This window comes from Mauremys reevesii, linkage group 7, assembly GCF_016161935.1.
Source record: "Mauremys reevesii isolate NIE-2019 linkage group 7, ASM1616193v1, whole genome shotgun sequence".
NCBI classification, from domain to species: Eukaryota; Metazoa; Chordata; order Testudines; family Geoemydidae; genus Mauremys; species Mauremys reevesii.
Window position 1 is genome coordinate 4,340,991 of NC_052629.1, and position 13,088 is coordinate 4,354,078.

At 45.7% G+C, this 13,088-nt stretch overlaps 1 protein-coding gene across 1 annotated transcript in view; it reads left to right on the plus strand.

The window, feature by feature from the left end:
• Window positions 1-5,950: 5,950 nt before the first annotated feature.
• WBP1L (WW domain binding protein 1 like) overlaps window positions 5,951-13,088 on the plus strand; it is a 78,733-nt gene continuing 71,595 nt past the window's right edge. Inside the window, exon 1 of the mRNA XM_039480792.1 lies at window positions 5,951-6,096. Within this exon, the coding sequence (XP_039336726.1) occupies window positions 6,010-6,096 (87 nt within the window). The 5' untranslated portion in view covers window positions 5,951-6,009. The remainder of the gene's footprint in view (window positions 6,097-13,088) is intronic.

A 13,088-nucleotide genomic window follows, 5' to 3' on the forward strand; every position in this document is an offset into this window, starting at 1 on the left:
TTTTAATTTAATTTTAAATTAAGCTTTTTAAACATTTTAAAAGCCTTATTTACTTTACATACAACAATAGTTTAGTTACATATTATAGACTTATAGAAATAGACCTTCTAAAAACATTAGAATGTATTACTGGCACGCGCAGCCTTAAATTAGAGTGAATAAATGAAGATTCGGCACAGCACTTCTGAAAGGTTGCCGACCCCTGTTCTAACTCCTGCTTCTCATTATATCCAGCGCACAGAGATTTGGTACAACAGGAGCCTTCCAGCTAATGGCTGGATTTAGACTCGGGCATGATGTAACTTGTGAGTCCCTCATGGTGGAGGTTGTGCTTGCAGGGGAGTGTGGGAGCCATTGGTGGTTGTTCCTGTTACTCAAACTGCCCTTTAATGACGGTTGGGACTGCGTATGTAAAGGGCCTGTTTTAATGAAACTGAGTAAGTAAAATTAGACTTGGAAAAATTAAATTTTTATTGGTCAATGTCAGTAAACATCAATTTCACTGTACACACACAGAAACAATATTTCCATCAATAATAATAAAAATTCACAGATAGGCACAGTAAGAAAAATGCTGCTTGAGACCTTAGCATCCAAATCCAGTGATTCAGACTTTTGAATCAGGCTTTTTACAAATGGACTAGTGGATGGACTAGTAAAAACAGGCATGACTTGTTGACGTAAGGATACTGACTTTAGGAATTGTGGTGGATGATGTTGATAATGCGTGTTATCGCAGTTATAACGCTTTCAATTTTTGAATCTCCATGTCACCAGTCATTAAATAATTGTTTCTTCTCCAACCATAACATCCCATAGATTGAAATGTGCTTCAGTAAAAATAGAGAAAACTGCTTAACCCATAATCTCTCACAACTGTAAACACTTAAATTGATAAAAAATCTTTTAAAATGCTTTAAAATAAACATTATCTGTTGAAATAAAAAAAATGGAATTTTGACAAGCCTAGTTAAATGCATCTATTAAATTCCCCTGCTGCTTGCACAGCTCCCTCACCAAGGCCCCCCGTCCCGCCTTTACAAAAACCTTGCAGAACCCAAAAACTAACCACAACATAGCATGTCTTCCCAAGACTGATCATTTGTTCACATGCTAAGAAAAACAGAGGCATGTGTGACAGCGCCACCTGGTGGTGCTTACCCAAGAGTATTTTCATGTGTGTTCTCGATGGCTTTTCTTTTGTCCAAACTATTATACAGTGCTGACTCAGGCCTAGTTTAGGCTGTGTTCAGCTATACATGGGCCAGCCTAACATTGCCATGGGGAAATAACTGGTTCTTTGCCATGACAGAACAGCAGAAATGTCCACACATGTCCACATCATTAATGGCACTAGCATAGAAGGCACCATCATTGTTACCTAGCAGCTCTGTGTTCATAGGGAGCCAGGGCGCAGTACCCAGCCTGTCTGACTCACGAAAGACACCCCCACCCCAGCCTCTGCTTGAACTAAATCTGCATCAGAAGAAAGACTTACAAAAAGTAATGAAAAGGCCTTGGGAGACACCCCTTAACCCCTGGGATAAGGATGACAGGATTAAGGAAACTTCCCTAGCCTCATTTGCATCGCAGATGGGACAAGGAGGCATCTCCATTAGCAGACAGAATGGAGAACAGAGATTCCAAGGCAAGAACCGCACTGAACTCTGGGACCAGGAAAGCAGGGATGCACTGCATCATGGGGGATCTCTGCTCCAGATGTTAATGAGCTCACAGCTGCCCACCCCCAGCTCAGCAGTTATCAGACCAATTCTAGTAATAAATCCTTCATTGGTATCCACAGTAGTGAAGCTCCCTAATTGCATTGTGAGCTCCCTCGAAGGAACACCATCCAAAGCCAGGAATGATCAGCTCCCATGTGTAGCCTGACCAAAACAACTTTGGTATTCTCCCTTGTTTACACATAAACAAATCTAGTGTTCTCCCTTGAACCATTGTTGTTTCTCTACAAAAACCCCACCCACACTCAAGTCAGTGTTCTGATGCCTGGATCCAAACTCTGCATCAGTTCCATTGGGACTTCATCTTCTCCTGACTGATCGTGCTGGGGGCTCTGCCTGTCCCCAGCACTCTGGACCCTCAGCTACCACCACCACCTGGGACCCCCACTCGAGTCAAGCTTCATGGAGTGGTGGGAACCCATCTCTCTCTAAATAAATATATGGAGATATACCTGTCATAGGTCTCACCCCCACTTAGAGCTGTTGGGTTCCAAAATGGGGACCTGCATGGACTCCTCTAAACTAAAATCCTAGTTTAGATCTGGTAAAAGCTGCCACCACCCAATAATGTACGTGTATTGGGACACAGTCCTTCCCCAAAATCCTTGGGGATCCCAAGAGCCCCAAATCCATGGAATTCTTACACCCAGGAGAAATAAACCATTCCCCCCTGCTTCCTCCCCCCTCCCTTTTCCTAGGAGAGATACCGGGATCCAACTACAGAGGGATGCCTCCCTCCTCCCTTTTCCCTGAGAGTTCACCCAAGGAAAGATTAACCAAGTCCTTAACAGAAAAGATTTTATTAAAAGAACAAAAAGAAAGTACACTATCTCTGTAATACCAGGATGCAAAAATACAGGGTCTAAACTTATCCATCTCTGGAGAGAATCCCCCCTCCTTTCTTTCTCAGTAAAAGCAATAACAGTACAGAAGTAAAGAAATGCTATAGCAAACACACAATTGCAAATGTAGAAATCAAATTATAAGACTAATGTGCCTTTCTAATTAATACTCACTATTGGATAGTAGGAACTACTCCAGGAGAACTTGGAGACATGTCTGGCCTCTCTTAGATCCAAAAAGAGAATGCAGAGCCAACAAGGAACACAGACAAAGGCTTCCCTCCACAGAGATTTGAAATTATCCTGTCCCTTGATTGGTCCTCTGGTCAGGTGTTTCTCAGGTTACTGAGCTTGTTAACCCTTTCCAGGTAAAAGAGACCTTAACCCTGATCTGTTTGTTTATGACAATACCTATCACATAGAACTGGAAGGGACCCCTAAAGGTCATTGAGTCCAGCCCCTGCCTTCACTAGCAGGACCAAGTACTATTTTTTTCCCCAGAGCCCTAAGTGGCCCCCTCAAGGATTGAACTCACAACTTTGGGTTTAGCAGGCCAATGCTCAAACTGCTGAACTTTTTTCTCTCTCCTCCTGCCCACCCTGAAGAGTAACCTTAATAAATGAGCCATACCCCAAAGTAACGGGCAAAGCTGGTAACATCATCAACAAGCCAGCTTTAGGTTGCCCACCCTTTAGCCATGTCTCCAGGTGGATTTCCTGTCCAGTAGCTTCAGTGCTACATCTTTGTGAAGGAGGACCACACAAACAAGGCTGATGCACAAAGCTCTGCTGGTGGAGTAGCAGCAAGAGACCCAGCAGCTGGCAGTGAGAGTGCAGCCATCTTCTCCAAGGAGTTGCCTCAGGCAAGTGATGAGCACCATGGATGGACTTTGTATTGGACTAGCCAGGATGGGTAAGGAATGGTGTCCCTAGCCTCTGTTTGTCAGAAGGTGGAGATGGATGACAGGAGAGCAATCATTTGGGGAGGGATAGCTCAGTGGTTTGAGCATTGGCCTGCTAAACCCAGGGTTGTGAGCCCAATCCTTGAGGGGGCCATTTAGGGATCTGGGGCAAAAATCTGTCTGGGGATTGGTCTTGTTTTGAGCAGGGGGTTGGACTAGATGACCTCCTGAGGTCCCTTCCAACCCTGATAGGATGATTACCTGTTAGGTTCACTCCCTCTGAGACACCTGGCATTGGTCACTGTCAGTAGACAGGATACTGGGCTGGATGGACTTTTGGTCTGACCCACTATGGACATTTTTATGTTCTTACATATCCTGTCACGGTGAGTACTGGCATGCTGTACAGGCACTCTGTACCTGACTCAAGAGGAACACATGCTGTTTGTTTTGCTGGGGGAGGGGGTTAGCGATAAGCTGAGCAAACACTGCTGCCTTGGGAGGGACAGAGGGTTTATTTATTTTAATTTTTTTGCTAAGCAAGGATACGTTTTTACTGAGCAATTGTGAGCACAAGTCCTGAGCAAACTGATGGCCAAAAACGTGAAACATGACAGAGTTTTATCTTGAAAAGAAAAAATCAAATCAAATGGGAATTACATGCAAAAAATTCCCCCCACATTAGTGCAAAGAGACAGGTAGGCTATACTGCACATCAAAAAGCCTAAGCTAAGCTCCGTCAATTCCTCTTTCTGTTCCTCTTTTCTTTAACGTTGTCACTGCATTATTGGTTATTTAATCTTGGGGAATGAAGATGCAGCATGTGCAACACGGCAGAGCTAACACAGTGGGAGCAACCTTACACCTTAACAGTGGGAATGTGTCCACTCGCCTGTCATGCTGATCCCCTTCCCACACCCACTATCTCTCCCTCCCGTGCCCCTGATCAGGAGGGGGACTGCTGGGGTGGGATTCTCAGGCTTGCGGGTCCTCAGCTGCTTTAGTGGGAACAAGCAGAATGTGCTCTGGACAGGAAGGGATTAAGGCATTTGGGGTCCTAGGCTCACCCCACATGGACATGGAGCCTCCTATGGCCCATGCACTGTGAAGCTTTCCCACCTGTTCCCCCACCATGACCCTACCTTGTCCTTCTCTGGGGTGGTAGCAGCAGGGGCACCTGCACTGGAGCTGTTTGGGCATCAGGCATCCTCCTGGGTCTGTCTTGACTGTCATAGATGGGGCCAGAGACCAGACCAGACCTGTCAGGTTGTCTAGTTCAGTTCCCTGCCAAGGCAGGTGACGATAGTACCAATCATACCGGGTGGGGAGGAGGAGGAAGTCATTCAGACAGTTGGGGCATGATGGGGACATGGTAGCAGAGGAGGGAGGGTCAGGGTGTGACAGGGACAGGGGAGGGAGGATTGGGGCATGACAGGGATGTGGTCGGGGAGGGTCAGGGTGTAACACGATCACAGATGAGGGTCATGGGGACACAGTCGGGGAGGGAGAGGAGGGCTGTGACAGGGACACAGCTGGGGGTGATGGGGACACAGTCGGGGAGGGAGAGGAGGGCTGTGACAGGGACACAGCTGGGGGTGATGGGGACACAGTCGGGGAGGGAGAGGAGGGCTGTGACAGGGACACAGCTGGGGGTGATGGGGACACAGTCGGGGAGGGAGAGGAGGGCTGTGACAGGGACACAGCTGGGGTGATGGGGACACAGTCGGGAGGGAGAGGAGAGCTGTGACAGGGACACAGCTGGGGTGATGGGGACACAGTCGGGGAGGGAGAGGAGAGCTGTGACAGGGACACAGCTGGGGGTGATGGGGACACAGTCGGGGAGGGAGAGGAGGGCTGTGACAGGGACACAGCTGGGGGTGATGGGGACACAGTCGGGGAGGGAGAGGAGGGCTGTGACAGGGACACAGTTGGGAGTGATGGGGACACAGTCGGGGAGGGAGAGGAGGGCTGTGACAGGGACACAGCTGGGGGTGATGGGGACACAGTCGGGGAGGGAGAGGAGGGCTGTGACAGGGACACAGGCAGGGAACTGGGGGTGATGAGGACACAATCAGGGGGAAAGGGGGTTACAGGTCAGGGTGATGGGGACACAGCTGGGGGAGGAGGGAAGGGAAGTGACAGGGACATGGTCGGGGTGTGTGTGGCGGGCACAGGCCAGACGGCCGTGCTAGAGCCCTGAGCTACCACCCACCGCCGGCCCTTTAAATGTCAGGTTCCAGCTTCCCCCTTCCATGTGCTTCCGCCACACCCATCATGGCAGCCAAACCGGAAACAGTTCTTCCCGGGCCGCACTCAAGATGGCGGCCCACGGGCTTAGCCCAGCCCCTAGCGGGGGTGGGTGTCACGAGCGGAAGCGGCATGAGCCAATGACAGGCCGAGTGGGGCGTGGGGTGGCCCAATGGGAACGCGAGGTGGGCGGGGCGGCAGCCGGGGCGCCCCTCTGCTCCCGTCCCGGGCCGGGCCGCGGTAGGGTTAGGTAGGCGGGGAGCGGGGGGTGGGGGGGATGGAGAGGAGGCTCCTCGGCGCCATGGCCCTGCTGCTCTTCCAGGCCCTGCCCGAGGCGCTGCCGGCCAGCGTGGAGCCCGCCCAGGTAGGGGCTGGCGGGGGGGCCAGGGATAGTCCGGGGGGGGCAGGTGTCTGAGGGGAGCTGCCCTAAGGGGACCGGCCTCGGCAGGGGGAGTTGACCTCTCAGGGGTGTGAAGGGGGGGTGGGGCTCGAGATGCAGCTCCCTGGGTTGAGGGGCGAGGGGGTGTTTCTTTGGGGCTCCCCCTCCCCCATGCCCGTGTACCCCCTTCATACCTGGGACAGGGGTCTACTCCGGTTACTGCTTTCCCCTTCCTTGCTGTGCTGTTGATTTCCTCACGACGCTGCCCTGCCCGCCGTTCAGATTTCTCCCCTTATTCTCAGCTCCCCAGGCGAAGAATCTCAACCCTCCCTGCTTCCCTTCCCATGTTCAGTGGAATCTTTTTGCCTCTATGTTTTCATGTTCTTGTACCTCACTCACCCCATTGCCCTGTGTCAGCCCTACCCTGCCATTCTTACTCTGTGTGGTGGTGTATGAAGTACCCTAGGTAAAAGAAAAATAACCAGCCAACCCCCAAACCTGTAAATAAATCCAACAGGTTATTAGGTTTAAATCTAGAAGAGGTAATTATGATCTTGTATTCTGACCTCCCATGTAACCCCGATCATGGACTGTCACCCAGATATGTGTCCAGCTCAAAACATATTGTTCAGGACACCTGGTCTTGACCAACTGGAGAATTGCCCACAAAATTTCTGATCTCCTCCTGATTGTATATATTTACCAAGGTGGTTGAAAATCTTGTTTTGCTGAGTGTCACGAAGGCTGCTTTTTTGGAGTGCTGACTATCTAGAATCTTTTAAATATTTTCAAATGCAGCCTATCTGTGACCATGGAAATTGTAGATCTGTTAAATCTTCATGCCCTTTCCTGTGGGGGCTAGTGCAAAATTGTATCCTATTGTGTATTCTCGACTGTGTCTTCGGTTTGGTTTTACTGACCCAAGCGATGAGGCTTCTACCACTTCCTTTGGGAGATAATGTAAATACATTTTTCAACTTAGTGCGAACGGCATATCTTAGTGGTGTGCCATTGAGGGGGAAGAATTATTTCTAGAAAACTGTGGACCTCTGTGTTCCCTTATATACAAACAAAGATGCAGTAGTTGCTGTAAAGTGAGTAGAAGATAACTGTTAGTCCCTGCCTCCCGATGTGTGTCAAACAAGAAGGAATTGGTGAGGGAGGACATGGCAATGGTAATACAAGCAAGTTTCAGAGTAGCAGCCGTGGTAGTCTGTATCCGCAAAAAGAACAGGAGTACTTGTGGCACACTACTTGTGTATGCAATTTGTACGTCTAATCTTTTAAATCAATACCACAGCAAAATAGACCTTGGTGGATATGAGAAGTGGGGCTAGGGGGAGGAAGACAGCGGGAGAGTGGATGGGCTGCTTTAAAAAGTTTATGTATTTCATGGGTGAAGGTACATTACTGTTCTTGGTAGTGTGTATTTCCTGTGGAGACCAGATAGAGGCAAGAAGATATTTTATAAGTTTCCTTTGTATAGTTTTAGTTCAAGTATATAAAATTTTCTTACATTGCTTATTTTAGATCTTAGATCTTATTTTAGATCTCTGCATCTCAAACACCTAGTGTTCTTTCATTGCCTATGATGAATTGTCATCAGAAATGTGAAATCTTGAAAATAAGCTTATTACCATTATCTTATTCATGTACACCTGCATCCATGCCACTTTATAGTTGTGATTCCTTCAGATTTTATAAATAACATTGCTAAAGCTAGGATGGGGCGGTACTTGCACTGGGAGACCTAAAGAATGTTGAAGTATTATTGCAGGGAATGTGTTGTGTAATTCAGTACGTTGAGCTCTTAGTGTTGAGCCTGTACTGAACAAAGGTTCCCAAGAGCATGCTCTGTTGCAGATGACTCTGATTTTCAGATTAAAAATAGTCCAGTATGCTTGTTGTCTCTACCAAAAAATTTCCTATACTATCTGGACTTCAATTTGCTTAACCACGCTCTGCCTCCTTGACTTTTCCTTGCAATTTCAACTGTATCCAGGAAACTGGAATTAATTTTGAGAGTATATATTAGTAAATTAAGGGTTAAAATATTGTAGTTATCCAAAAAACAACCACTACAAATCAAGAAATTTAGAGTTAAGGTTAAACTGAAAAGAAAATCAAACAGTTAAGGAGGTTTGGATTCTTTAACTCTGCTCTGTAGTGACACCATAAATGGTGGGAGGAGTGAAAAAATAAATATTTCTAAAAATCCGCTTTATTGACTCTGGAACCATAAACTCTAAAATGCATTAATCATAATTCTGTGGTGTTGTATCATGTCACTATAGGGTAGAATAAAAGTAATTTGAATGCCTTTTCTGTACGTTTCCGTGCCTAGCATGTATGGATTTCTTAGCTTAATTACAACTATATTCTGTTGACTGTAGCTTATGCACAGATTTCAGTGAGGTATAACTAATATGAAAAGTTTGAAGAGCCTGTGTTCCACTCTTAAGATCATTTGAGACAAAACAGTCTGACAGAGCTTAAAGGACACATTTTACAAGTCGTCTCAGTGTAATGGGTTTACTTGTAAAATGTCTCACGCCAAGTTCAAAATCAATGTTCTAATTTTGGGGATGATACTCTTTAGTCTTTATACATAAGAAGGAGGCTGAATCCCTTCTTTAAGTAAAAAGCTTCAACTGCGGAGCTAAGTTATGTCAAGCATTATCATAGTATGGCATTTCTATTTAATGTTCTAAGCTTTTGTGTAACATGGGTGTACACTGTTAAACAGCTGCCACATTTCACCAGAGGTGAGGCTGCATTTAGCACCTGGGGTTCAAGCTGGTATCCTGCTTCAGGTAGAGGCCTGTGCCTGAAACATCAGAGCAAGGTAAAAAAGCTCCATAACCCACCGATGGGTGTGGTGAGGGTACAGGGCCTTCTTTTTAGGCCACGTCTACATTAGAGACCTTACAGTGGCACAGCTGTACCAATGCAGCTTCGCCTCTGTAACATTTCCTGTGTAGCCGCTCTGTGTTGACGGGAGAGAGCTCTCCCATAGACATAATTAAGCCAGCCCCTATGAGCGGTGGTAGCTATATGAGTGGGAGAGCGGCTCCTGCTGTCTAGCGCTGTCCCCACCGGCCCTGCTGTTGGTTTAACTTATGTCACTTGGGGGTGTTTTGTCACACCCCATGAGCAACATAAGTTATACTGACAAAAATGCTAGAGTAGATATAGCCTTAGACTCCAGAAGACCTTTGTTCGCCTAGCCACTTTTATTCAGTGAGTGGAGTTATTCCTATGTCTTTAAAAGTGCATTGAGATCCTTCGGAATGAAATCTGCTGTATATAACTGGAGGCCATATTACACCTCTGCCACAATATCCTTTGAGACTATTGGTTTTGGCTCACTGATTTCTGCAGTTTTGGCAGGAGACAGTGGGGATCAAAGTACATTCTGTACTTGCTCAAAACGGGAACCTCTAAGTAACTCTGCAAGTTGGATAAAGGACTCCATGTACTGTGATAGTAGCACCATAATTGAACTGGCTGTCCACCTGTGCATAGCATGTTTTCCCATCCATTAAAACTCTTGTTTTATACGTGGCTGTGAACTCGAATCTTATACAGTATTACATGATTTTCTCCACTGATATCTTAACTGAGGTGTAAATTTATTTCTATACAACAAATGTAAAATCTGGTTTGAAAATGTAAAATGTATCCTGGTAAGTTCTTGGTTGTTGGTTTTTTTGGCGTAATTGGGGCTGCTTTTAACTTGGACTCATAATTTTCTTTCTGAGAATCCACTACTTTTTTTTTTACTGTATTTAAAAATACAACCCAGAAAATTCTTATAAGGCTGGTTTCTAATGGGGCTGGTTATAGCTAACTATGCCTGTCAGCCATAGCACCTTGCTCTTTGATCCTGTCAGACCTCACAAGCCAAGCAGGGTCAGGCCAGGTCAGGGCTTGAATCTCAACATCATCCAGCAGGTGGCAGTCTTCCCTGCATTCTTCCATGCATCTGATGAAGTTGGTTCTAGCCCAGGAAAGCTTATACCCAAATAAATGTTAGTCTCTAAGGTGCCACAAGTACTCTTTGTTCTTTTTATTCTTCCCTCTGAGTCTCTTCTGAACCAATGACTCTGTATAGTGCTGCTGGATACATGTATTATTCTGGCCAAATTCCACCAAAGGTTATTTATCTGGCCTGCCTACCTAAAATAATCCTACCAAATTTTATTCTTCTCAAAATTCTTCTCTTTCTAAACATCCATCTTTAATCCCTTATATTGTTTGTAACAATGGCATCTGAAAAAACAAGGAGGAGTCCTTGTGGCACCTTACAGACTAACACATTCATTTGGGCATAAGCTTTCGTGGGCTAGAACCCACTTCATCAGATGCATGGAATGGAAAATACAGGAGCAGGTATAAATACATGAAAGGGTGGGAGTTGCCTTACCAAGTGTGAGGTCAGTCTAATGAGGCAATTCAATTAACAGCAGGATACCAAAGGAGGAAGAATAACTTTTGAAGTGGTAATGAGAGTGGCCCATTTCAGACAGTTGACAAGAAGGTGTGAGTAATAGTAGGGGGAAGTTAGTATTGGGGAAATTAGGTTTAAATTTTGTAATGACCCAACCACTCCCAGTCTTTATTTAGGCCTAATCTGATGGTGTCCAGTTTGCAAATTAATTCCAGTTCTGCAGCTTCACGTTGGAGTCTGTTTTTGAAGTTTTGTTGTTGAAGAATTGCCACTTTTAGATCTGTTATTGAGTGACCAGAGAGACTGAAGTGTTCTCCTACTGAGATCAGATTTGTGTCCATTTATTCTTTTGCGTAGAGACTGTCCAGTTTGGCCAATGTACATAGCCAAAAGGGCATTCCTGGCACATGATGGCATATATCACATTGGTAGATGTGCAGGTGAATGCGCCCTGATGATGTGGCTGATGTGGTTAGGTCCTATGATGGTGTCCCTTGAATAGATATGTGGACAGAGTTGGCACCGGGGTTTGTTGCAGGGTTTGGTTCCTGGGTTGCCTGTTGTATAGTATTGCTTGGCATTATTAAACCAGGGTCACATTTAATGTGAGTGGTAGCTGTGTTTCAGTGGTAGTTGAGATGTTTCTTGTATATGTAATAGTTTATATTTCAATTTACTCAGGAGCATTTTGGTATCCTTTGTGGTACAAGGCATTTCATATAGTAAATGTAAGATTATTATCCTTTTCCTGTTTAAATTATATTAGGCAGAAAACAGAGTAGGATTAAATAATCAAATTTAATCGTGGTAAAAGTTTAATGGTGGGGCGTATCATGGTTTCATACTAGGTCCAGTGTTGTCTAATTTGTTTGTTACTGATCTGGAAAGGGTGAGTAGTAAGGTAGCAAAAGGTGCAAATGAGAGAGAGCTGTTTAGGCTAGTTGGAACCAGACAGGATTGTGGTGAATTTGGAGAGATCTAAACAAGCTGGGTGAATGGGTAACAGGATGGCAAGCGAAGTTCAGTGTTCATAAATGCAGAGTAATGAACTTTGGAGGAATACACTTAACTATTAATACCCCTCAGAGTTCTACATTAACGGTATCGGTGCATGAAAGGGACCTGGGAGTCGTTGTAGACAGCTCAGTGAAAACCTCTGCTCAATATGCAGCTGTAGTCAAGAAAGCAAACAGGATGTTAAGATGAATAAGGAATGGTATGAAGAACGTTATCATGTCTTTATTAATCAATGCTATCTCATCTGGAATGTTGCGTAAGGTACTCTCTCTCACAGAATTAGGTGGGGTTCAGAGAATAGTGACAAGGATAATCAAGGATACAGAAAACTGGTGTGAAGAGAGATTGAGAAGACTGGGATTGTTTATTTTAGAAAGGAGACTGTGACTGGGTGAACCTCCCCTGCATTGATCCCACTGGGGTTAACTGCACGTTGTGAGATGAAGAGGCCATGCCCCCTAGCCCCTGATGGGCATGCTCAGCCTGGAGACAAGGTATAAAAGGGAGTGGCCCAGCTCAGTTTGGGCTGGCTGAGGAGAAGAGCAGATGTGCTGTGGGCTTCTGCCAGGGAGTTGCTGGCTCTACAGGCTGTGGAGGCCAAGCCAGTGGGATTGACAGCGGAATCCCCGCTGACCCTGGGGGGCGAGAGTGGGCCAGAAGGCCGACACTCCTAGGAGAACTAACAGAACAGGAAACAAAGTTAGGAAGCGACCCAGGGAATGCAACTGTTAAAATAGGAAACTGAGCCAAACCGTAGACGACCGGTTTCTTAGGGCCCTGGGCTGGGACCCGGTTGAGGACGGTGGACGCGGATCCCCATACCCTGCCCCACACCTATTCCAAGGTGTGGGCACTGCTCAAGGACTCTGGCCATTAGGCCACACTGCCCTGAGAGCAAGGGCAGCCCCAAGGACTCTGGCTGGTAGGCTGGATTGCCCTGCTTTATAGGGCAATATCTTTATAACAGCATAAATATATTTATAACAGCAATATCTACTCTAGCCACTTGAGTCATAACCCCTTGTCACACTCAACCTGCTGTCCTGTGGATGGGGTGTACCTACCCCACGACAGAGACAAATAAGAAGACAAATATAAACTGCTGAAGATATAAAGAAGGTACATCAAAAATTTCTCCCTGTCTCATAACACAAGACCTTCTGTGAAATTAAAATGTGGAAAATGCAAAACTAATAAAATACATTTTTCACATAATACATAATTAGACTGTGAAGATTGTCGCAAGAAGATGATGCCAAGAATTAACAAGCTTCAGAAAGGGATTGGACACTTAATATGGCTATCAAGAATATCCAGTGCTTATGATTAATACTAACAAATTTTGGAAGGAATATTAAACCTCATGTTTCAGGGCTTAATCCGTTCTCTAAGATTAATAGGTTAGAAGGCCAGAAAGGACCATTGTGATCATCTAGTCTGAACTCCTGTATGTCATGGGTCATAGGCAGGGCCCTACCAAATTCATGGTCAATTTTGGTCAATTTCATGG